The sequence below is a fragment of the Hyposmocoma kahamanoa genome, unplaced genomic scaffold (assembly GCF_003589595.1).
Source record: "Hyposmocoma kahamanoa isolate Upper Pololo Valley unplaced genomic scaffold, ASM358959v1 66, whole genome shotgun sequence".
In the NCBI taxonomy this organism is placed as follows: Eukaryota; Metazoa; Arthropoda; class Insecta; order Lepidoptera; family Cosmopterigidae; genus Hyposmocoma; species Hyposmocoma kahamanoa.
Genome location: NW_020653854.1, coordinates 21978063 through 22005719, shown reverse-complemented (window position 1 = coordinate 22005719; position 27657 = coordinate 21978063). Strand labels below are relative to the sequence as shown.

The 27657-nt window shown below is 37.0% G+C and overlaps 1 protein-coding gene across 1 annotated transcript; it reads left to right on the top strand.

Moving 5' to 3' along the window:
* Positions 1 to 26597, top strand: LOC113232065 (odorant receptor 94a-like). The gene is made up of 9 exons (XM_026466691.1): positions 1 to 118; positions 3096 to 3277; positions 8545 to 8708; positions 10659 to 10897; positions 13826 to 13922; positions 14212 to 14311; positions 14793 to 14897; positions 23766 to 23927; positions 26541 to 26597. Exons 1-9 carry the CDS (start codon positions 1 to 3, stop codon positions 26595 to 26597), a joined length of 1224 nt encoding a protein of 407 aa, XP_026322476.1.
* The last annotated feature ends 1060 nt before the right edge of the window (positions 26598 to 27657 follow it).

The following is a 27657-nucleotide window of genomic DNA, read 5'->3' as shown; positions in this document are numbered from 1 at the left end:
ATGGGTTTTCTAAATTACGTGTGGCGAAAACTTACCCCTACGAAGCGGTTAGAAATGACCAGCGGAAAATTCGAACTGGTTTTTTTCGATTCTATTTATCGAGCTATGTATTTGACAGGTATTTGTTGAAGTTTTATTTTGATATTTATAAGTATAAACTGCCTTCCATAGTTTGTGCCATTAACCACGATCCTGTGCTAATCTCCGCCATCTACGGCTCGCAACTTTAAGGCTGTCATTCGTCCACATCTCCATCTCGCTACAGAACGTCTCACGTTTCTACAACAATTTCTTGGGTACCATTCGGTTATCACTTTACTGGGTCTGTCTTCACCACGTTTCGCAATATGTCCTGCCCAGCTACATTTAAAGTTTGTTATCCGATCTCCTATGACCTGTATCTTAGATTTTTTTTATAATATCAAGTAACGGGACGAACAAGTCGTGCGCCTGATAATAAGCCCTGCCCCTGCGCCCGTCACCCTGGACGTAAATTGCCAAGTCCCATGTGCTTGTAATTTCACCAGCTCCCTTACCCTTTAAAACTGGATTTCAGTAATGCTGACATTACTGTTTGGCGGCAAAAACATGTAAGGTTATTCTTCGGATTTCGAAATTTGGAATTCGATCTGTATGTTCGATGCTGCGCATGATTCGCTTCATGGCAGTGGCGGATTTACAGTCTTGGCCGCCCTAGACCTCAGGCCATGTAGTGAGAAACCCAGTGAACATGTCTGACTTTTGTCTCCACTGAAATCTGCCGCCCCTAGGACGCTGCCGCCCCTAGACCGCGGCCTATACGGCCTATTTATAAATCCAGGACTGCTTCATGGCTTTGTGCAACTTTCATTCTGTACACAGCATTCTGTCCGTAACAGGCTTTTTAATTTTTTTAATTAAAAATAAGTGTTCATTTGTCCACCATCTGACGATGAAGTCGACACCCAAGTTTTAATGATGAAGTCGAAACCTTATTCATTCTCGCCTTGAAAAGATCCAAGTTATAGCGTTCAGGGAATAAGTCTGCAGGCAGGGAATTCCATTCCATGGCTGTTCGTCATATAAATGCGGAAGCGTAACGCTTCATATATATGCTTAGAATGTCCACAAAATAGGGGCGAAACCCAAAGCCTACGTCTAGTCTGCTAATGATGGCAAGGAGAAGAAGGTATCAAATCTTGAAATTACGCACCTTTTTTGAACTTACTCTCTGTCACTGTCGATTTTATGCGACACAATATAGAATTGATTTTAATTGTAGTAATAATTAATATGGCATTCCTACCGGGATTTTTTCACAAATTGATATACAGTTGTTCGTTAATTACAAAATAAATACTTCGAAATGTGTTACCACAAAGATGTTTCATTTAAAGAAGAGCCGGATAAGAATAATTACTTATTGATTAATTAATACATACAGTTAAAATACATTTCAATAATATTTCAATTATGTTTATTAATATTATACAACTGTTTGATGGCTAATAACATCTAGTGAACCGTGAACCGTGCCAGAAAAGACAAATATTCGCGACTTAGATTTAAAAAAAAGATTAATACAGGTTTTTACCACGATGTGATTTCTTTTTATTTTCTCGATATATTTGAAACCTGTAATTAGTGATAATCATGTAGCGAATAACCACGAAAGCCTCAAAATCTATATTACATAAGAAACAATACTTTGTTTTCCAATATTATAAAAATGGTTTACAGAATTACCTTTTCTTAAAAGGTTTTACAAGAATTTAATATAGATTCAGGCGTCAGATTGTGTAAATGTATATTAATAAAAAAGCAAAAAACCACCTTGCTACATCGCAAACCCTGAGTGAACGTTAAATTGTTGCAAAATAGCATTGATTTTTTTTCCAGTAGATAAATAAAAAAATATCTGCTTGAGAAAATATCTAACATGTCTATCTATTTCCACGTTACTTCGTAATTCGTAAGAAGTGGTACGTCTTAAAAAAACTATCGTATCCCACTTTATTGCGAGATAGGCATTTGACTGTGTTGTACACTCGATTTTGCTCAAACAACTTCTAATGGCTTAGTATAAAAGTGTTGTTCATCCGACATAAAGCACTGTTTGTGCATGACTAATATAAATAATTATTTAATCGGCCCATATTACGTACCATTGGTATAATAAAGCCCCATGTCAAAAATGTTTATAAAGTAATAAAAATAATACAAAGTACATGAAACAAATTTCACAAATCTCCAATTTAAACTTAAGAATTTATAGACTAATTTTGATCATAGAATCTTTAAACCTGTTTTTGTTGAAAAGTTGGCATTTTGCAGATGTGGCCTTATTACACTAAGAGTGCGATTATATGTCCACAATGTCGATAAACAATTCCTTTACAATTTTGACTTTCGAATATTAGTTAATTAATTGACAAGTTAAGTTATTTCTTATATTATTCGGCGAACCCTTTGCAATCATATTGAAAGAAATCCGACAATTTTGAACATAACAGTTAATATGAGTTATGATTACGATCACTAGATGGTATATGATAGAACCTTTTGATTACATTCGCTACGCAGATCACTATTATAAAGAGTTTATTTTGAAAAATGCTTTCTGTAAACATAAATAATTTCATAATAGCATATTAAAAAGCCTTTTAGTGAGGTAATGCCGCCAATAATACTCAACGCAATAAAGCTTACATTCGAAATCTGGTCCTCCTTGGAATCAAAATTTATCTAAAAAGTTTGGTTTTCATCTAGATGTATATACTTCAATTAAGGCCCGTATTGCAAATATATTTCTAATAAGTCCTGTAATTGAGTTTTCCAAAGTGTAATTCTTCTTAGAGCACTGACTCAAATATCTGAAATAAGTATTGGTTGTCACGAATTTTCGTAATTTACGGAATTTCTTAGTTCTAAAGCAGTTGCCAGTCTGGGTTTATTTAGACTATAATACTCCACTGTTTATCTCCAGAATTTCTCCTGACAAACTGTTCACAAATATTTAACTTAGTAATTCTCAGAAAATGTAAAAGGGTAAAGTTAATTGCTTCAGGTATCACGAGATAAACCCAACTTCATTAGAAGTTTTAACTTGTTTGCAGGTCTGTCCCAATGCGATAGAGGATTTTACTTGATTTACAGATACGCAATCAAGTGTATGATATTTATATTTGTCCTGAGCGAGGTGTGGTTTTTTGCTGTTGCGAAGAATTCGAAGGACAGAATTGATAACATAAACGTTACACTGCAACATTTGTTTACGTACTACCGGTATTGGACGATGGTAAGATTATTACAGTGCAATCCCATTGGTCTCTCGGGTCAGTAGATAGGGACAGTATTAAAGGCAGTGAGTATTAAGGACAGCCCCATATCTTTCAAAATTAGTTTTGATTATAGTGACCCTCCCTACCGACCCTTAGATTATACCAGAAGGGCGCTATAACCTGTGCGCGCACAAGAACCTCATAAGTTCAGGTTCTGACCCCAAATGAGTGACGTCACGGACGTCTGTGTGGCTACTTGCTCCTTGGACTTACGTTCAGTTATTATATACAATAAAACATAAACAAATAAAAATAGAAACAGTGCAAATAGTACCTAAAAAACACTTAGTAAAAAGTATCACAGTACCGTGTTCACATTACACTAAACAGCGCGCGAAAGTGTAGTGAATTCATGCAATAAAACAGCTATTTAATCAGTAATTCACCAAATTTAATAGACACTTAAGGTACTATACAAAAACAATTTTAAACAAATACCGGCAATTACAATAAACATTACATTGACTTAATTAAGTACAGCGAAATTAGTCGCACCTATTAGTGATGCCCGCACCTCTAAATCAAAGAGCAAATTCTTTACGGTCAATATGGTAGCCAAATGTAGTGTATGTTGTAAATTTATGCCACCTGCGTGTAGACGATCGTATCATAGGGACTGCGCAGGGGTAAATAAAAATAGGATGGTGCCGTCATCTTGGGTTTGCCCAAGATGAAGATTTTTCTATGTGCTTGCGTCGTGTCTTTGTGGTTTTTCAGCGACTTTTTAGTCGTAGCGCCATCTATGAGACATCTATGAAAGATTTATCACCCAGTTAGTACCTTTACAGCTACCAGTCCTGGCGAGAGATGTCGCTATTCACTGTATTAATTAAATTTTTATTGAATTGATATTCAATTATTTTTTAACATTTTTAAACATTCGTGAGGTGCGTTGGTTCGATCCGTGGCTTAGTTGGTATAGCGTCTGGCACGGTATGCAAGAAGACGTCGGTTCGAATCCAACCGGATCGAAGGATTTTTTCTGAGTGTTCGATCTTTGTATTAATAATTATAACAAACTATTGGAGTAATTTCACAAAATAGAACTGAATATCAATTCAATAAACATTTAATTAATACTTAAACTTAAGTTAGGGTTATTAAATGTGGGTTCATTAGGTACACGCCATGATGAATTTTTGGTTGCAATGAACTGACACGATGTTGATATTAAGGCCATTAACGAGACTTGGTTAAGAGAAGGCGAAGAGGGTCGCGCACCGTCGGTATCTGGTTACCGGCTACGTCATAACCCCGTCCTGGCATGCGTTCGCGCGGTGGTGAAGTCGATTTCTACATACGACAGAGCATCGCGGCCCGTACATTGCTTCATCCGCCGGCTCCACTCGTAGAACAAATGTGGTTGTATGTGAATATTTCTGACACAAAGCTGCTGATAGGGACAGCGTACAGACTCCGTGGTTAAATGTAGACACTTTAGTGGATGTATTGGCAGAGAGTTCTGTTCTGCTCTGCTGTGCTCTGCTCCGCTCTGTTCTGTTCAGTTCTGTTCTATTCTAAATCAGCCAGTGTACAGAGTTGTCATAGACCTCTGTCACTTGACTTCATCCGGTTCACGAGAGGCTAGTACCTTGGGTGAGCCGCCCCGGGTGCACGTACAGCACCCTCCCTATTTTCCAGATAGGTACCGGAGCTGTAGGCACCGCTCACTTCCCGTTGCACGTTGCACAACTAGCGGTTGCCACCGCTAAGCCGTCGACTCTGAGTCCACTACCAAATCTCCTCATTCGTGGCGGAGCTGTAAGGCACGCTCATCCCGACGCCGAAGCGTCTCTCTAGTTCCCAAAAACCTAAGCGGCTGGAAGGACCGAAGGATACTACAGGAGGATACAATCGTGCCATCGCCTCGCTATTGAAAAGCAGAATACTAAAAAATTGCAATCGCAGTTGAATGGCTCGATGGCTAGCCACGGACAAGCCACTAATCTTATCTTTTACAAGAATACCAAACGTAGAAAATGCTGCCATTGACCACTGAGATTATTTAAAATTTAGCAATAGTGGGGCCCTGTTCTCTCGCTGGTCTGTCACTGCTGTATCTAGTATAGTAATGCTGCCTATATTAATAGGATCTTTGTCCTGCAAAAACGTGCGGTCAAGGCAATTTACAATGTAGGCCCCAGAGTGTGTTTCAAAGATAAGTTTAAATAAATTAACATAGAGTAGCGTCATAGTACATATTATATGAAAATGTAATTTTTATTAAGAAGAATAGTATTTTTTTTATCAAAAATAGTGACAAGTGACAAACATAACATTAATACGATAAATAAAAACAAACTGGCTGTCAGTCGTCTTCACAAAGTGACAGATTTTCATTTATTTATTATTATTCATTTAAGGGACAATGTATATACACTCTTCTGTAATGAGATTCCGGTTGATATTGATCACAGACCACATAAATATTGATTTAAAACTATAGTGTAATAAAAACTTGCAAGTCAAAAATCCATTGTAGTAAACCCGTATAGGTTGCCACAATCCGTAACTGCTTCCGTAGCCGAACGGTTACCGTGCTGGACTGCCACGCAGAGGTCCCGGGTTCAATTCATTTAAGGGGCAATGTACATACACTCTTCTGTAATGCGATTCCGGTTGATATTGATCACAGACCACATAAATATTGATTTGAAGCTATAGTGTAATAAAAACTTGCATGTCAAAAATCCATTGTAGCAAACCCGTATAGGTTGCCTCAATCCATAACTGCTTCCGTGGCCGAACGGTTACCGTGCTGGACTGCCACGCAGAGGTCCCGGGTTCAACTCCCGGGCCGGGAGAAATATTTGTATCGCCTACACTTATTTGTCTCGTGAGTTTGGGTGTAATTTGTAGTTGTCTATGTGTGTGTCCATGGCACCCGCGATACAGGGTTTCCCTAGTGTGGGGCTATGAGTGTGTGTGTCATTATTATTATTTACTTTATTCTTCTCAGCTTGTTAGCTGGTTTGAACCACATTTACTAATATAAGTCAAGTAAATGCAGTATGGTGTATATCTACGAGTATGTGGTGGGTGTGTTATTATTATTATTATTATTATGCTCTTGAAATAAATATTATAAATGACAAATGTGTACAAATGTTTATTTACAAAGAGCACAACCCCTAGAGTTTCTTGGTCATTATTCTCAGGAGAATCAGCTTTATGAACTAGGGTGACTATTTCAAATGTGATTTGTTTACATGAGAAATAAATATTTATATAAAAAGACTTTGAATTTGACTGCACTTCTTTATGTATAAGACTAAAGAAAGGTTTTCGGGTTCACACCAAATCTATTTATAAATACTATGTAAATTATTAAATTATTACAATGTATGTATTTAAAATAAAATCATGAAGGCTTCTTAAACATAATGTTGTTATCAATTGTTATGTAAAGTAAGTGTCAGAGCATGTCAAACACGATGTACACACATGTGTTTGTAACGTCTAATTACTTGTATTTGCGTACCGAATGTACATAAATATGTAAAACGTTTGAAGGAAAATTATGAACTACGTCATTATGTACATACATTATAACCTTTTTGTTTTTGCTGTCAATATTTTGAAGTCACGGATCTTTTTCAATTGTGTTTACGTAACAGCTATTGTACCGACTTATTTCGAAGTTGATTCGTGATGAATGTGTGTAGTAATTAATATCAACATCCATTTTGGATTTGGATTCAAGGTCGAAGTCAAAATTCTCTATTTCATAATCAAGTAATCGTTAAACTCTACTGCTCGTTCATAAGGTAAATTCCCCTGAGAATAATGAGCAAGTAACTATAAACATTTCGATGGCTTTATAGAATTAAAATAAAATGCCGAGAAGCATGTGCCGCCCAAAGTTGACGAGATGTCGGCCATTCCAATTCATTCATGCGATTATTCTAACCAGTGAAAAGCTTGGAATTCAATCACAATAAAATTTAGCAGTTCCTAAATAAATCTTAGTAATAAATAAAAAAGGATCAGTTTTGGGTTATTTCACTTTTCTTGCAAAGTACATATTTTTGTACACATTTATCAATTAATTTAATTTATATTCAATCGGAAATGAAACTATTTTTCAGGATTTAAATCGCGTATATTTGTTTTTTCAAACAAACCGACAGACGTTTCGGGCCCTTTACAGGTCCCATAGTCACGGTTGTCCACCGTGAAAAAACAAATATACGCGATTTAAATCCGGAAAAATAGTTTCATTTCCTATGTGTAACAATCGCGAAAACCTAAGAACTCGTTATATTCAATATTTAGTCATCATAGATCGAAGTATCTAAAAGGGTCACTATCACAAATTTTTGCATCCATGTACTTACAAGCTGTATAAATAATAAAGTTTTTGTTTCATTTTCATGTTTCATTTGTTTTTATAGTTGTAAACCTCTTGAATGGCAAATTTTGAATACTAACCGAAATCTTATTGTTGAAGCGTATACATTGTTCCTTAAATTAATTTATGACTTTGTGAAAATGACTGTGACCAAAATGTGGCGTGTGTGTGGTGTGGTGTGTGTTACCCTTAGTTTTTACGAGTCACGGCTTCATTACTTCACAAAGTCTGCGGATATTGTGCAGTATACTATGGGTGTAAACCAAGGCTACACTGAGAGTCGAGTGGTCGGAGTCCCGGCACAAAGTGAATTTTAATTCATTTATGGTGAAAGAACCAACTGAACATCTGTCGATCTTCATGAAGGAAGAAGAAGAAGAAGTGTGTATGTTAATCCTTAAAGTATATATTATATGGCTCATGTTGCCTAAATTAAATAAATGAAAAAATATATTTTATTGAATTTCATATTATGATGAATTTATTTTGTTTTTTTTATGGTACTAAGTGACGGGACGAACAAGTCGTGTGCCTGATGGTAAACGACACACCTGTCCATAACAGTTGCAGTGCCACTCAGAGCTTTAAATCGCAAAGATCTGAGATGCACTGCCTTTGCGCCCATGGCTTTGAAACGTAAGTTGAGAAGTTCCTTGTACCCAAGCCGTTAAAACAAGAAACGAAGATCAGCAACAAACACTAGAAATTCGCAAAGTCTGCTGACTAGTTCCGTAACTCAATTGGCAAAGCGTTAGCCCCGATTTGGTGAAAAAGTCGCTGGTTCGAGTCCAGCCGGATCGAAGGAAGTTTTCTTTATGTTTGTTCGATATTTGTATCAATAATAAAAAAATAATTATGTTTTTATATAACTAGATGAAAAACATTGACATCTATAAGAAACTGGCAAAGGCAATGGAGTCACAGTATTTCGACACCTCGACCCCAGGAAGGCAGCTGATCCTACAATACTGGATTAATAACAATGATCGATATTTCAAGATCTTAATAACTTTAGGCACTTTCTGTTTGGCGGTTTGGTAAGAAGGAACTTCTGCTCACTATTTCTAATTAGTAACCCAAGTGTCTTTGAAGCCTTAATGTACTCTAAAATGCGAAACTAGCCTAAATGTAGGCTAGTTTCGCAGCTGCATATACGGTCCGTACGGACACATACGGTCCGTACGGACTGTCCGCCCGAGGGCCATCCGCTTGCGTAGAATTCGCAGTGTTCTGAATCGAATATTTAATTTAGTGCGGATATTCACGGAAGACAGTTGCCTATAATGAACGCACGGGTAGCTTGTGCGGAGTTCACGCAAAGCGTGTTCCGTACGGAGCAATCCGCGTCACTGTAAAACGATGTTTTATCCGCTCACGCGATGCGCTCCTCCTACCGCAAAATGGCGGCTATTTGGTTTCGCAAATTAGAAAAGCATTCAGTTTAAATACAAGTTTTTATAAATGAAAATTATTATTCTGCATTGCTAAATAAGTACCCTCCGTACTACCAACAAAAACATCTCAAATAAAATGCAGTAATACACTGCAAATCCTGCACTTGAAAAGCACTAATGAAATTTTTGGTGTATTTAGATAAATATGATAATATTCCGTTTGAGTGGTTCTAACGTTAACCATGAAATTACTCCTTAAAGTATAGTTTATAAACATTTATATTCAGGGTAAACTTAAAAAACGCTACTTACGGTATGTTTTCAATAAATAAACACCGAAATCACCAGCCCAAACAATACTCACACGATTGTCGTGACGTATTTTTGAAGTTGTTTATTTTTTTTAAATGACAGACCCAGGCATTAAAAACTTTATGGTTTGCTAGAGTAGTTACCGAAATAGCAATTAATATTAGTTATTTTACCTGTTATAACTTCGATATCCGATAAATAGGTATAAAATCATCACCGGCACCTCTAGGTGTGGTATGCGTCTACGGCTGCATGTATCGCGTGAGCGGCTAATGCCACACGTGTTAATCCGCTCCGGTGCTCCGCGCGAACGGTCCGCAGGAAAATCCGCACTGCTCGGAAACCAGCTCTATTATCTTATGGTCCAAAGTCTCTATCCTGTACCTTTTAGTCTCCTCCAATAATAATTTAACATCAAAGATGAAAATACCGGGAAAAACCGTGGTTTTTCCTAAATTGTGTGTGCACTAAGTTACACAAGATTATATACAATCTTAACCCAAACATTGACCAAATGTGGTTTTAGTGGAACTGTGTCACTTAAAGCTCTGCCTACCCCTATATGGGAACCCAAAGGCGTGACTATATGTATGTACATATGTGTAGGCGTAGTTCAGAGTACGGCAGTTTGCATTTATGTTAGACACAACTGGTTGATGACTTTATTATCACACTCAGCCATGACCTTGGGACCTGTAAAAGGCTCGAAAAGTTGATTTGTTGGAGCGATTAAAAAACTACACAAGTTACGTTAAGATGGCGGCCTTCAACAGCAATACACTGATGTAGATGGTTTCTAAAGTTTTTGGCCACTTTTCGGCACACCTCAAGCGGTATAGCGCTCACTCCCTCTATAATTGGAGGTCTTTTACGAGGTGTTTTTCGCCTTGAGGTCTTCTACGGTGGGAGGGTGACCCTGAAAAACTATATCCTTGTAGTTAACCAACAGAAAACAATTGCAGGGGCTTAAATACAGTAAGTGAATTGACACCCCGTGTTACCTCTGAGTAAGACGATAGGAACAAGCAAAATTTGCCACAGTTTGATCATGGAAATGCAACTGCCTCCGTGGCCGAACAGTTATCATGCTGGACTGCCACGCAGAGGTCCCGGGTTCGATCCCCGGCCGGGTCAATTTAGTAATACCTTTTCTATTATTGTCTCGGGACTGGATGTTTGTGGTGCCGCGTTGTTTCCGATTTCCATAACACAAGTGAATGTGATGTTGTCTAATGTAAAATAGTATATTTATACTAAATATAAATAGTATACATATTTTAGGTATCCCTGTCAACTCTTCGATGACGTGGAATACAATTTAGTAGCTGGCTTGAAAATCCCATTCAACTACCAGACACCGAGTCGCTACGCCGCCACATACCTGGTTGCAGTTATCTTTTTCCACTACACGTCCTACTTCACTATGGTGAATGATTCGATAATGCAAGTGCACTTGATGCAAATGTTGTGTCAATACGACGTGTTGGCAGATTGTTTCGAGAATATTCTCGTTGACTGCAGTACGGATATCAAAGGTTATGATCACTTTGTCTTTGTGCTGTAGTGTACATTTATCCCGGTAACCTCGGTTTCGGACTTCAAAGCTATCGAAATTTATGAGACTTAATTAAATACTTAGTATTAAAAATCACCTAAACCTATAGTATTTTTTTTCATTCCGGTTACACGAACATGACTACACTGTAGAGTAAAGCTTAGTACAATCCGTGGAGATTAAAGAATGATAGTAGTAAAATCAGGTATACTCTCCTTCTTCGTTCGAAACAATTATTACCAAATAAGTAATACTCGACCAAATTAAAAAATACATGACGCGAATGAAGCTTCATACCAGACTTTGTCTTTTAATAAGGTCGAGTTCGTTCGAAATTTCGTTGGCATCGGGTATATAACCAGAAATAGAGACGAAATAAGGGTCATACGTTCCTGGTAACTCATCAGTGATACATCACTTATAAATATCAATTCTCGTTTGCAATGAAATATAGACAGCACCAACAACTGATCTGTGTGTACGTCTTCGCATATTCCAAAAAATATTCTGTATTTATTGTAATAAAGATAATATCTCTAACAGTGGCGTTCTGTAACATTCGATGGTGTGAGGAAAAACAGCAAAACATTTATCATCGGTTATTAAATGTTAAATACGTATTTTTCCAATTTTCGTCCACTATAGCAAAGCTCAAATTAACTGGTCGATTCGAAGTGAAACAATTGACGACACACATTGACAACACTAGCCAATTGTTTCGAATTCGGGCTGGCCAATCGGAGCGCAGTTGTCACAGTAATTATATGGCAGAATAGTTTTCAAACAAATTAAATGACAATTCGTCTGGTTATATACTCGATGTTCGTTGGCTATTCAGCGCGGTAATGCTGCCAGTGTTATGGGGACGTTTGAACCAGCTAAGATTCAGAGCGGTCCATTTTTTTATTGTAATAGTTGGATAAAAATGGCTAAGTCTGGCGAATTGCATTATTAATTTTTATGTGATGAAGCTTGTTGCTGATTTATATTTGTGTCTTCCTGACGAGGCCTACGTTGCGGATTGACATAATTATGTAACTAATTTAGTTTTTAAATGAGTTGATTTGTATTTAGTTTTTGAATGAATAAAAAGCGAATAGCAGTTTATTTAGATTTGGTCGAGCATTACTTATTTGACAGTAATTTTTATGGACGGATGTCAGGCAGAGAATGAAAGTAGTTTCGGATTAAGCGTCCGGGGTTTCATCCGAAACTACATTAAACGCCCTTTGTTCCGTACGTGCGAATTATGGCATATGTAACCAAATACAGTCGTAAAACAAAATTGAAAAAAAAAAAACGCGTTTTAAAAAATAAACATTTAATGGAACTTATTGGGAATAATGTGATTATTTTAATAATAATAATTTAACGAGTTCTTAGGTTTTCGCGAATGTTACACATAGGAAATGAAACTATTTTTCCGGATTTAAATCGCGTATATTTGTCCGGAATTGTTAAATCCGGAAAAATAGTTTCATTTCCTAATAATAATTTAAATTTATATTTAATTGATATTCAATTAATTTTTTTTATGTGGAATTATTCCACTAGTTTGTTATAATTGTTAATACAAAGATCGAACACTCAGAATAACATGGCGAAATACTTTTATAGATTACTCATAGATGGCGCTACGGCTAAAAAGTCGTTGAAAAACCAAATTCAAAAACCATACGACAATAAACACAGAATAATCTCAGTACAGAGTACTAAAAAAATCGACCTCAGAAGTTCGTGGAATAACTTTTATTTGCCAAGTTTTATTGAAATAGCCTCTAGTTCGCCCCTATACGAGACTTGACACAGGAGATAATAAAAATCGGTTCTCACTACTCAAAGTATATTGTGAGAGAGAAAAACGCCTTGAATTTTAGAATAGCAAACCCAGCTGTGGGATACATCGGGCTAATTGTAGTGTAATGTAAAACAAATGTAGCGTAAATTGACATGTTTCTTCGAAAAATTTAAAAATAAAGTATTTAATTAACAATTAACAATAGTGAAAAATAGGGTGGTTTCCATAAGTATTAGACATAACTAGTTGATGATTTTACCTACTCAGTCAGCCATGACCTTAGACGAACTCTTGCACAAGGACCTGTAAAGAGTCCGAAACGTTCGTTTGTTTGAAGAAAAAACAAATACACGCGAATTAGATTCGAAAAAAGAGTTTCAATTCCTATGTGTAACAATCGCGAAAACGTAAGAACTAGATGTGATTATTTTTGTTTATACACAATATTTAGTTATCCATTGATAAAGGAGAATATGTTATTGACTTATTTATTATTTTTATTTTTGATATTTCAAATCATGTCTACGACGTATTCGGTTTCGCGTGCGATATATAGTTTTTTATTTTGTTATTTAAGTTTTAATTATTAAATATAAATCAATTTAAACAATTTTTATAATGTATTTGTTTAAAATATCATGTTTTGATTGCCTTATAGTATGGATACTACTTTTGAAATATTCTCGAAAGTTAACAAAGGTTAACAAAAGGTTAAGACGTGAAGATATGGTACTCTTAAAACAGTTTTAATCGACTTCACCATGCAAATATAGTGTAAATTTTTTGCTTCCTTTGCGATTGATCCGTTTTTTCTTTATACGAGTACATAATCTCAGTACTAGAAATCAGTTACCAGAAAGTGCGCGAAAACGGATTCATCTTCGAGTTTGCCACCCCTAGAGGTGTAATATTTCCTTCAAATTTAAATGGGACTACAACTCTGGGGTGCCCTCTTTTCAACAACAAAACAAACAACAAATTAAGCCGTAGTTATGGCGTAACTAATTGAGAACCTCGTCTTTTTTTGAAGTTGGTCAAAAACAGTGTCTTTAAAAGTAGATGAATTCAGATGATAAATTTGACCACCTTTTCCAGGACTTAATAAAAATAATTTCCATACCAATGAGGCATTTATACAAAAATATATAAAGCGACTCGGGGATTTAGTAAAACAACACAACATGATTCTGAGGTAAACATATTTTATGAGTTACGCATTAACAAATTATTAAAAATTTAGTTAAACAGAAACAATAATCAAATTTTTTATCAAAAAATATTTAAGAAGGTTAGGTGCCAACCAAAGTTTTTCGATTTTTTGACGATTGACGATGTTGCAACGACAAAATTAAGCTTGACAATAAATGGTTATCTACGAGAAATAGACACCTCTGTTGACTCGCAACCTTTCAAGTATAATTGTTAATTCAAAATTTTTTTTCTCAGTGTAAATATTACTTGTATATTTCTTAAAATTGCAGCAACACGTCGGAACTACGCAAGATTCTAAGTGTGCCCATGTTAGTGCAACTAGGAGGGAACGCGATGGTCATTTGTTTCTCGGCGTACCGAGTCACCATGGTGAGACACGGTTGTGACCATAGGTGTGCCAAAGCACATAGTAAAGCTTGTGAGAATTTTCACAAAGTTATATTTGTGCTAAAAAGTCACTAATCATATCCACTATGTTAAAAATACATTACGAGAGTAAAAAAAAACTGTTGGATCGTAGAGTGATGCAAAGAAGACAGCGTAGTGGATGTGGCAACAACTTACACATGCCCAGAATGGATACTTTAGGACTTATAACGACAACAACCGCATGAGTGACCGTGTGTAAGACAAAAATCTCACTCCGCTGTTGCTACGTCACAGGAACCATAATATGATTGACTTATGGCTGGTATTCCATAAATTCTCAAAAATAAAATAGTCTTTTCACAAAAATTGCAAGCTAATTAGCTTTTTGTAATCGAATTGTTAAGTATAATCAATAGTTTATACACACACTCTAATTCAAAATGTTGAAACATGTTCATCTTGCGCATAAATGTTTTTATAGGCGGTGGGAGTCGAGTTCCTGAAAAGTCTCCTGCATTTGGCTTACAGCATGATTATGCTATTTATACTCTGCAAATGGTGCGACGAGATCAAGGTGCAGGTTAGTGTTTAAAGTTGCTTTCGTTCTATGAAATTTTATTGCATATGTCGAGCAATTATAAATTGGCATTAATTATGCCTTTATAATATAAACTCTTTTGCAAAAAAAACGGGCACTTTAGATTTTTTTCTCTACTTCAATGAAGAAGAACAAGAAATAGGTTTTATTAATTTGACGATATATTGGCATGTTATTTGAAGCGTCCTGGCATGATTCTTTACGTTCCAAATTTAAAATTTGAAATTAATAAAAGAAAAATAATGATTATTGTGGATTATTCTAAAATTGCTTTACTAATGGCGCGAATTGCTGAAACGATTTTTAACTGATTACGATATTTTAAAACTTTTTGGATATTTTCTGCGAATTAAATAATTTAATCTTTCTTTTTACATTAAATACCACTTTTTGATATGAGTGATAAAGTGATAAGGGCCGGTAAAATTATAGCCCTACTTGAAGAAGGTTGTTCGCAAACTTACGTGTCTCAGCGGCTAAATGTGATTCGTTCAACTGTCCAGAGGACTTGGCAACGGTATCAAGAGACCGGTTCGGTCAAAAGAAGACCCGGTTCGGAAAGAAAACGATGCACAGAACCAAGAGATGACCGCTTTTTGGTGAGTCAGGAGTTGCGGAATCGTAAGGCGTCAAGTGTGGACCTGAAGAAGAGCCTTGAAGAAGTAAGAGGAGTAGAAGTTAGCTTGTGGACGGTCAGGAGGAGGCTTTTGGCTGCCAATATCAGGAGTTACCGCCCAGCTCGGGGCCCTAAATTACTCCGTGAGCACCGTGTTGCTCGACTTCAGTTTGCTCGGAACTGTGCTTCATGAACTCTGGACGACTAGAATAAAGTATTGTTTTCTGATGAAGCTAGAATTTCTTTGTGTGGAGAGGACCGACGCCGGCGAGTGCTGCGAAGACCACGGGAACGCTATGCGGAAGTGTGTTTCGAAGAAATCACTCCTTATGGCGGAGGCTCCGTTATGTTTTGGGCAGCAATTAATTCGACGGAGCGTACGGAGTTAGTTTTCATAGAAAATGGAACATTAAATGCACACCGGTACATAATGGAAGTCCTAATTCCATATGCACAACCCACATTGACTGCACTTGGGGAAGATTCCATTTTTATGGACGACAATGCTCGCCCGCACCGTTCTAGCGACGTGGAAGCGTACATGCAAGAAGTTGGGATCCGTCGTTTAGATTGGCCAGCTCGAAGTCCTGACCTCAATCCAATTGAGCATGTCTGGGATGTTCTAAAGAGACGGGTAAGATCAATGCAACCTGCTCCACAAAACATCAGGGAGCTAAAAAGAGTCATTGCAGAAGATCGGGAACGTATTCCTCAAAACGTTATTAAAAACATCGTGGAAAGCATGCCCAGAAGGATTCAAGCTGTGATTTTGGCAAGAGGAGGTCACACTCGTTATTAGGTTTTTACATTTGTAACTTTATTTAATTAAAAAAAGTAAAAAAAATCTTGTCTTTATTGCCGACCACTTCTTATTGTTTGGGCGTGTACATCGGTTTTAAAGAATCCATCGTTTTTTTTTCTTTTAATTGCCCGAATTCACTTCACGCGTATTAATTTACACGATTATAAGTATATAGACTAAGTCAAAGAAATAAATTTCATCTAATTAACTCAAATCGACTTTAGAACGTAAATTTCCTTAGGTGCCCGTTTTTTCTGCAAAAGAGTGTATATATATAATATCACAAATTTATGTACATATATTCATAATGAATGGCTTGTGAGACTAATATATTGTCTCAATTCTGCTAGTGTCCGTTATGTGTTAAATTCATAAACATCATGGAGGGGGTGTTTAAGTAAAGAAGGAGTATCGAAGATGTATACATATATAAAACTTAAAAAAAATGGCGCCTACTTTTTAAGTTTGACACAAGTGGAAAAGAAATAGTTAATACGTTTTGTTCTAGGAAGGAAAAAGGACAGTAACTCAAATATATATGTGTATAATAATGAGTGTGAAATTATGTCTAATCTGCTTCTTACTTATAATATCCTGTGATATAATATTGGCCATAAACTTTACCCCTTATTTTCAAATGGCAACCCTGCCAACGACCGTCCGTCCTGGCAGGCCCTCGTTATTGACTGATTAAACTGAACAGATTCAAACGACACGCAGTTTGAGTTTTTTTTTATAATATCAAGTGACACGGACGAACAACTCGTGCGCCTGATGGTAAGCTACATGTCTGTCCATAACAGTCGCAGTGCCACTCTGAGCTTCAAATCGCAAAGATCTGAGTGGCACTGCCACTGTGCCTGTCGCCCTGAGACAAAAGTTGAAATGTCCCATGTGTGTGACGACACCCGTCAATTGTTTCGAATTCGGGCTAGCCAATCGGAGCGCAGTTGTCACAGTAATGATATGGCAGAATAGTTTTCAAACAAATTAAATGACATTTCGTCTCTATTTCTGGTTATATACTAGATGGGCGTGACACTCTATACCTATTGAGAAGGAGCCAGGTAGGCAGATATTATTGAGTGTTTACTAATGATATTTAATATAACCATAGCTGGGTATTAATGTAAAGCCCCTGGCAAACTCGCTATTAATTGTCATTTTACTTTGACCCAGGGGCATTCCGCGTACTATTTTAGAATTATTTATATTACTAAAAAGAAAAACAAATGAAGTGAAAAATATATAGTCGAGTTGTTCAAATTATTGACGTTATGTCATATACTTTTCCTTGCGGAAAGACAAAGTTCTTTGCACCATGCAGCCTAGTCAAGTACATAGATGTCGTTAAGCCATTTTTTGAACCGTTTTTTATATATTTTTTAATTTACATGGTAACCTTACTAATTTATAATAATTTATACATACTCTGTTATAGTGTAGTCAGAACACTCTGTTGCTTATTAATCTGTGATTCATGGTTTGCCTAGTTTTAACACGCGTCATTACATGCTTGCAGAACGAGATGGATAGTGTGAATTTTGTATACTATTTCGCGATTATCAAATATTATAATGCAAAAATTAATCAAAAACCACAACACTGCTCACCGAATCAATGTGAATAACTTAAAACTTTAAATTTATGTTCACGCAATTAGTCAAATAGCGAAACGTGAGCAGCACACCGATGTAAATTAATTTTCAAAGATGACCGAATCTGCGTCTACCGTCTTGAATCTTTGACAAGTAGCTAAATGATATGCAACGTCTTCACTGCACATCAATGAAACCCAGCGTGTGTATGGAACGCCGCATCTAGTACACTAGTACATAGATATCGTTGACCACAACAAAAACAATTCAATAGTAAATTTCATAACTTTGAAATTGTTCTTGTTGTTGTTGTTGAGAAAATATTCGCCAGGTGTTAGTTCCATATTATATTGTAGTACAAATTGGTCATTTACACAGGAACTAAAGAAAGGCAGCGGCAGCAGGTCGTACGAAATATTTGGTTCGTAAATATATTCACGTTCCAAAAACCAGATATAAAAGACCCGCAACTTCATGACGCTTTTCAATTTCTAGTCTAATATCGTAATATAATGGTAAAATGTCAGAGTTTAAGATAAAATTGCTCGCTTTTGTCTAGCATCGCGTTGCTTACTATGATAACAGGTGAGGATGATATGATATGGCATTTACAGATGTCTATTTCAAACTTTCATCCATTGAGTTTCATCTTCAGTTAGACGCTTAAAAGCGAAAATATTGAGCTTAAATCTCAATTCTCGGTATTTTAGATGTGGCGGTTGCGTAGGTTATTCTTAGTATGTTATATGACAACACCCTTGTAGTGGTACTTATACAAAGTTTTAGATAGGCTGTAAACCGACCTTTAAAAGGGTATATTTGGTATCACAATCTTACACTAGCGTCACAGTACATCTATGAAGGAATCTATGAATATTTTATGTTAAGAGGAATAGTAATCTCTTTATGAAAATAGTGACAGACATAACATAATAAGATGATTAAAAATAAACTAGCTGTTCTTGATCATCGTCTTCACAAAGCGACAATGTATACGCTTCTATAACAAGATTCCGGTTGATATACAAAATTTGCCATTCACGAGGTTTAAAATTATAGTGAAACAAAATCTTTATACTAAAGGTTATTATACAACTTCTGCGTACTTGGATGACAAAAATCCGTGGTAGTAACCCGTTTAGCTCATGGAGGTAGTCTCGATCTCTGATGTTTGAAAGCAAAACAAAAAATATATTGTAAATACGTACAAATGTTATTTACAAAGAGCAACCCCTAGAGTTTCTTGCTCATTGTTCTCAGGGGAATCTGCCTTACGAATGAGCGGTAGAGTTTAACCATTGTGACGATTTCAAGTGTAATAATGCTTACCCATGAAATAAAGATTATTTTGATTTTGATTTTTGATGTTTGACAAGGAAAATAAGAACGTGAAGATCGATCGCCGTAGTAAGGAATTTTCATCTTTCGTATCTCATACAAAAATCAACCATTCAATGAATTTAATGAAACAATTTTGTATTGGACAGTATTTTTTAAACTTTCAAAACGTATTTTGTTTTGTTTGCAGGCAAGTGTCTAAAGCTCTATAATAAAGTACGTATTTTTGCAACACAAGAAATTAAGTCTCTTCGTACAATCGAGTCCAGATGTTGTGGATCTGAATATTGACTCGCAATACAGAATATTAAATAGGGTAGGGTTGATATCTTAGTATAAATGAACATTTCTATGATAAACAAGTGAACCCATCTGAAATGCAGGTCGATATCGAGATCTTACTAAGTCAACAGTCTTTATTAATAAATATTGCTTGATAGCCATTGACATCAATGTTGAGAGTACGTCATTTAGTTGTTAAGCATCGTTTCGATGCGTCTAATGAGCACTAAGCCTACAAAATTTTTTGATCTCTATTTTTATTTTGTTTCTTGTTTCCTTATTTTTCGAATTTTAATTCTTTGTTTCTTATAATTATTAATACAAAGATCGAACATTCAGAAAAAACACTCAGAAAAAAATCCTTCGATCCGGTCGGGTTCGAACCGACGTCTTCTTGCATACCGTGCCAGACGCTATACCAACTAAGCCACGGAACGAACCAACGCACCTCACGAATTTTTCTATGTGCTTGCGTCGTGTCTTTGTACTTGGTCTTTCAACGACTTTTTAGTGTCTTTGTTTCTTTCTTTCGAGGAGCATAATATTAGTAAATAAAATAAGGCTGTTTACATTAAAAATAGAAAATGACCTAAAATTTAAAAAAAGTCTTCGTGGCCAAAGGGTTACCATGCTGGACTGCCACGCGGACGTCCCGGGTTCGATTCCTCGGGCCGGGAGAAATATTTGTACGGCCTACATTTATTTCTCTCGTGAGTTTGGGTGTGATTTGTGGTTGTCTACGTGTTACCACCGGCTTACCTAAAATTTCCCGCGTACCTATTACCAGTTGCACCGCGCATACCCCACCACTTAAAAAACATGAATTCAAAATATTCACTATTACACGCGTAATAACTTGTCCCGATGCATCTCAACCAATCAGCGCGAGGTAAGCCGGCGGATCGGCGAGTTCTATTTCGTTCATGAAATCTACGAGCTCCCATCAAAATATATGAAACACATTCGCAAAAATCCGCTTTATAACAGATAAAGAAATGGCGGCCGAGAAGCCGCATTAATTCGAGTTATTGTCAAATAGCGTACACTTAAATTTATACCTTATTCCAACGTTATAGTTTAATTTGTTTTAATGTCAGGATCGTTGCCAGATGTAAAACTCTTTTTAACCGACTACAAAAAAGGAGGAGGTTCTCAATTCGACAGTATGTTCTTTTTTTTGTATGTATGTTACGCGATAACTCCGGTTTTTTGTGAACCGATTTTCATGATTCTTTTTTTGCTGGAAAAAAATTGCTTTTTTTGCTTTTCTTTTATGGTACTTCCATAGTGGTCCCATTTCATTTTGAAGAAAATCATCCACCTCGGAGGGTGGCTGTTCACGCATGAAGATTCATTTTCATAAATAGCGCCTAACATTAATTTAGGAGCAATTATGGTTGATTTTGCTATTTCTCCAATTCAAGGCGTTTTTCTCTCAATATACTTTGAGTAGTGAGAACCGATATTTTATTATCTCCAGTGTCAAGTCCTGTATAGTGGCGAACTATATCTCAATAAAACTTAGCAAATAGACGTAATTCCACGTACTTTTGAGGTCGGTTTTTTTAGTACTCTGTACTGAGATTATTATAAAATAATGTAACAAAATGATTATAATAGCAAATTAATTCAAAATATGGTTAATTTCTATTTTGTAAATCTCAACGATAAAAAGTGTTACGTATGTATCTATATTTAATTGGGTGTTTCTTTTTAATAAGGCTACGTAACGAATGTATGTAAAAGGTTAAGGTAATTCGTAGGTAATTAAAATAGCAACACTTAGCCACCATTTGTTTGTTTACATTGTTCTTTGGTTTACATACTTTCGTATCGCGACGGGAAGCTTAAAATGTAAAATTACTTTATAAGCTATGGTTATTTTATGTTTAGAATAAGTTATCCTGTGAAATGAAGTTATCTAGTATCTTGGATCCTAATAAGGGTTATGTTTAAACGTCGCCAAGCGCCCTTTTTAACGGGAAAAGAAATTTGTGGTAAAAGTGGAAAATTTTCACGCCTCGTCACTGGTGTATGTCCATGGCACCTGCGATACAGGGTTTCTCTAGTGCGCGGCTATGAGTGTGTACGATATGTGCGTTATTATAGGTATGGGTTTGAGAGTTGTCGGGATTGACTTAAAGTCTATGCATACGGCGCGTATTTTTTACGCGCAGACGATGCATAGATGACGCGCGTTAATGCGATTCAGTTGTAGCACCGTAGATCTATTGGCTCGGTCCGTCCGTACCTTTCACAGTGCATTTCGCTAGCGTCTGCCCGTAAAAAACACGCCGTATGTGCTAAGAGCCCTATGTCTTATCACTAAACGTCACTTAGTACTCAAATAACGGACTCGAGAACGATATCTTAGGACTTATCCTAATCAATCAAGTGACTAGTGACCCTAACACTCAAATCTTAGGGTCGTATTTCAGAACTCTACTTAATGCTCAAGTCAGGACTTGAGTATTGTAGTGAGCACTGAAAATCATACTCAAGTCCTTGTCATTAGGGTCGTATTTCCAGTGCTTGAAATCATACTCAAGTCTGCTCAAATCCTGACTTGAGTATTGCAGTGAGCACTGAAAATCATACTCAAGTCTTTGCCATTAGGGTCGTATTCCCAGTGCTTGAATTCATACTCAAGTCTGCTCAAATCCTGACTTAAGCATTGAGTAGAGTTCTAGAATAGTATCATCCAAGACGGCATTAATACAAAAAAAGCATGAGATGTGATTTAGACATCTCAGCCGACACGGACTCAATCCCGACTTTAGTAATCTAATCCGTGAATCTTGTCTCTTTATTTCTGTCACTGATATGTGCCTCTATCCTTGTTCGCAATAACATAAAACTTTTTTGACATTTATAAATGTGTGAGCTTGCAAAAGCTGAAGATGGTGAATGTCATATCGCAAGAAACTGACTGACAGGCGCCTTGACGGGCGCCTAAAAGAGTGTTCCAGGGCGCGCGGCGCGGTGGCGAGTCCATTATGTGTTGTGGTTTGATATTTTTTCAAATATTAATGGACGTGTGGGGTGTTGGTTTTATTTTTTTTTAATAATAAATTACTTTCGAAAATGTATCTATACTTAATGTTCTGACGTCATTTAAAAAATGCTTAATGGGCGCTTTTATGTAGAAATATACGAGTTCTTCGAGCCGTGTTATTTTAAAACTATATAACTTATCGGAAAACCGCTATACTATGATCTTTGATATTAATCTCTAGTTCGTGTGTACTAAATATCATTGACTTTTATTAGTTGATATCCGAACTAGGATCAATTTTCGTCTATATGGATCGAGCGTACAATATTGTCCTGTTAATTTGGATTATAGGGTTTCAGACTTCGGTCGTTATTTACTAAATGATTACTACTAGCTACTAGCTCTTCACCATATATACGGTGTTTTTTTTAAATTGTACAATATGGGCAAACCCGACTGTGTAGGAGATACAGATACTGTCTTACGAACCATTAATGTTATTCATTTCGTATGAAAAAAACTTTTTATTCAACTGGTCAAGTTGAATAAAAAGTTTTTTTTCTTAAACTTCTGCTGTTCCGCTTTTTTCTTCCAACACAATAAAATGGTTCTTATATGAAATTAAGTCTATCAGCGATACAGGAAAATATTGAACTTTATTCATTTTACATGAAAAACATTTTATTAAATGAATTAATCCTTACATAGAAATGAGTCGACCGGCACTAAAAAAATTAAATAATTTTATTCATTTTTGTGGACAACTCACCATTGACCAAAAAAATTAACTATGCCAAAATTGCTTTCACAAAAAAACCAAGATAGTTTCTCTGTATCTCCTACAGTATCGGTTTCCCCATACTATCCCAATAAAAAAGAACTTTGTATATTATAAGACTTCTTTTGAGTGTCCCGATATTTTAACTACAGTATGTGATGAATGTCAACTCTGAGTATGGAGCGTGTAATCATTCCAAAACATCGGAAAATAAAAATAAAATATTCATACAGTGGTAAGCACCTGTAACTAATGGTAATCAATTACAACATTACATAGTACATTGTATTACAAGGGCGGTAAATAGGCAAATACGTAAGTGGTTGTGACGACGACGGTCTGTCCAATTGTATATATATATCAAAGAAAACTTTACATTGAATCCCCTTGATTTACCATTCTACATAATATAATGGATTTAATAATGTTTCTATGTCTGATGACTAGGGCTTACGCATTGGCGATGCAGTGTACTTCAGCGGGTGGGAGGAAATGGCGAAGGTGCCGGGCGTGCGAGCTCGTCTTATGATGGTGGCTGCACGCTCGAATTGGCCTTTGGCGCTCACTGCTGGAGGGATTTATGATTTGTCACTCCGATCTTATACTACAGTACGTACAAGTAATATTGAATACGGGTATAACTTAGACATGGTAATAGGTATAATATGAAGAAGTACAGCAGAAAAGGTACCTACTTTATATGTTAATCCAGGATCCTATTTTTTTAAATAATTTATATGATTTTACTGGCAGTAGAGCTCTTGGAGCTCCAACTCGTGTGCGTGATGGTAAGCTATACGCCTGTCCATAACCAGCGCCTTACCCGACGCTCTCCCAACTGACATTACTTATATACCTCTAGTTTGTAAGGAATACTTTACTAATAGAATTTGGATATATGTCCGAAATAAAGATTTGAATTCAATAATATGCGTATTTACCAACGATATGACCATGAGCCTATTCAATTGTCAGTCTTGCAATATACATAAGTGTGGAATATCCCCGAGCATAAAATGTAATGTGCAGAGAATAATTAAAACTACTTTGTAGCCGCTATTAAAATTCCTTGATATAGGTAGCAAATGTCATTGGACATCGTATGTACTCATAAAATAGCCGAGTTACGAGAAAATTCAATATGCAACGGGCTTTATCAATATAGCAAAAAGGAAATTTGGAAAAATCACATCGACGACAACGCTGCGACTCGAGTCGCATTTATTGCAACTGTAGGATTAAGATTTGTTACAGTAACAGACTTTGAATGCGCGAATCATCATAAACATCATCAAATTTAAGAGTTATACTCTTGTCGGTGGAGCCTCTTCCAGTCCTCTCTCCTACAAGCCAGCTACTTGACCTCCTTATACGACACGACACCGGCCTTAATCAAAGTTGACGATTAATTAGTTATAATATTAAGTTTATTGAATATCACGATGTTTTACTACCGTGATATTCAATTATTTTTTCATGAAATTACTTCACTAATTAGTTCTGATTATTACCTAATACCAAGATGGAACACTAAATTAGAGAAATTAGAGAAATTCTTGAGATCCGAACCAGTGTCTTCAGCATATCGTGACTGACCCTCCCCCAACTAAACTACCGATCGAACCAGCACACATAACGAATGTTACTATGTGCTCGTTTGTAGATCTTTATTTTTTATTTTTAACGACTTTTTATTGCACGCCATCTGAGAAATATATGAACGGTACGGTATTCTGAAGGAGCTGAAAATATTTTTCTTAGTCTTCGATTTTTGTATTAATAATGAAATAATTCCGTACCTGAGAAGCATTACACTGTAAGTAAGTTTGTAATTTTACAAGAGACGTGATTTTGTATCGAAATGCAGCATGTACAACATTTAGAATGGCTTTAAATAAAACTTTTAATAACATTTCGAGTTACCCTAATTGGCGTACAAACTGCTTTTCGACACAAAATCGCTTCCCCCGTAAAATTACAAAAATGGCGCTTACAGTGTAATGCTTCTCAGGTACGGAATTATAGATTATTATTTTCTATGATACCAAGTGACGAGACAAACATGTCGTGCGCCTGTTGGTAAGCGTCATGCCTGTCCACAACAGTTGCAGTACCGCTCAGAGCTTTAAATCGCAAATTTCTGGGGGGGCACTGCCACTGCGTCCTGACATAAGTAAGCTCAGACTTAAGTTGACAAGTCCCATGTGTACGTAATTTCACCAGCACCCTTACCCTTCAAAACCGGAACGCAGTAATGCTTACATTACTGTTCAGTGGCAGAAATAGGTAAGGTGACAGTAGTTCCCTGGACGATCTCTTACACAAGGAGCTCTACTGCTATTAATTTATACATAAGTTTGATATAAGACAATTTAAAGCTTTCTACACACCGAGCCCGCCGACTCAGCGACATAGCCAGGGTTGGTGTTGGCGGGCTTGTTTCGGTTTTGTTGCGTCGGCAGTTGGACCCGTGCGAGCTAGCTGGCGACAATTCGGTGATATGTCGGCGGCTTGCGTGTGGCGTGCGCGCGCGCCCAGTCGCCCGGCGACACATGTTTTGCATTATGGAGTGGAACAATGAAAAAACTGTGACATTAATAAATCTTTATAGTGAAAAAAATTATTGTGGAACCATAAACACAGCGATTATAAAGGTCGTTCAAATTGTTTTCACGCATTGCAAACTATAGCAATTGAACTACTCGTATGTACAGATGTGCTTGGAAGGGATGCAGCGATAATAACTCCACAAACTGTTGTTATTAGATCACTATTATCGTCCATTTTTAAATGTTGAAATTATATAGGCGGATAAATCGATTGACTCAACACAAGATCTATTCACACCCTTTCGTCACTAACTGACGAGACAAGTTGCGAATCTCGTGCCACCGACATGCCGCCTACAAAAGTTCCCGACTTGCAACGATGCAAAGCCGCCAACGAAGTCGCCGACTACAAACCCGCCCGGCTTTGTCGCCGGGTTGGCGGGCTCGGGGTGTAGAAAGCTTAATAATATATACACTGATTTAAACTTTCACGATTTTCACACACTATTTGAATTTTAAATTCGGAATTTAATCGTGTATAAAATGATAAAAGCATATTTTATTTACCTCGACGTTTCGGACGTATTGCAACGTCCGTAATCTCGAATTTAAAATCAAATAATTTAATATAAAATGAAACGTAAGTTTACTTTCATATTTTTTTTGTTCACAGTTAATAAAGACGTCATACAGCTGTCTCACACTTTTACTTCAAAGTCAGAAAGATTAAAATAATTAGTTCATCCTAATGGACACGAGTCTCCCAAGGAGAACTTTTAAGGCCGTTATTTTAACAACAACGATTTTGAAAAGCCAGCACTTGATATTAACATATACGAAACATAAATGAAGACGTATTCAAGTATTTTATGAATTCAGAATTTCACGATGTAGTTTTCACACGGCCAAGTTTATATAAAGCTATGGTAGAAATGTAAGAGGTATTTAAAATTTTCTAGAATTTGCACCCTGGGATGCGGCAACTGTTCTTCTAAATTTGTCCCTATCTACCGACCCGAGAGATAGAGAGTTCTAGGGAGACTACGGGTACAGCGGGTGTCTAGGCCAAGCTCTCCGTCAGTAATAATACGCCTTAGGGCGTCACTGGTGGACCCGGATTTGGACATGGACTCGCCGGGGTTTACGGTTAGCTGCAGAAACGGACATGTTTGTCTGCTCCGGTGGTGGTGTGTGGCCGGGGCATTTGTCTCGTGCGCAGCTAGCGCGTCTTAGTAGTGGTTTCGATGAGGGCCTACGGCGAGGAGACGCGCGGGCACGTGAGTTGCCCTTTAATTTGGAAGCTATGTCCGAATATTGTCACAGGATACTCCGACTAACATCTCCAGCACTAGCCCGTAGAGCTAGTAGAGGATGAGCTGGACATGCTCCGGTTTCTACAGGCGCGTAGGTTTTTGGCAGCTGGAGAGACACTTCGGCGTTGGGAAGTGAGCGTGCTTACAGCTCCGCCATCAAAGAGGAGATTTGGTAGGGGGCCTCAGAGTCAACGGCTTAGCGGAGGCAACCGTTAGTTGTACCATGTACCACGGGAAGTGAGTTTGCCTACAGCTCCGATACCTATTTGGAAAATAGGGAGGGCACTGTACGTGCACCCGGTCGGCTCACTCGAGGCACTCTTGAGAACCGGATGAAGTCAGCGACAAAGGTCTGTGACAACCCTTTACACTGGCTGATCTGGGGCAGAATCTGAACATAGAAGGTTCCTGTGCACGCACAGGTTATGATCCCTTCTCATATACCCTAAGGGTCGGTAGGGAGGGTCGCTATAATCA

Coding starts and splice junctions, on each gene's coding strand:
- LOC113232065 (XM_026466691.1), top strand. CDS start 1: ATGGGTTTTCTAAATTACGTGTGGCGAAAACTTACCCCTACGAAGCGG. Junction 8,709..10,658: donor ACTTTCTGTTTGGCGGTTTG/GTAAGAAGGAAC, acceptor TACATATTTTAG/GTATCCCTGTCAACTCTTCG. Junction 14,312..14,792: donor CGGCGTACCGAGTCACCATG/GTGAGACACGGT, acceptor ATGTTTTTATAG/GCGGTGGGAGTCGAGTTCCT.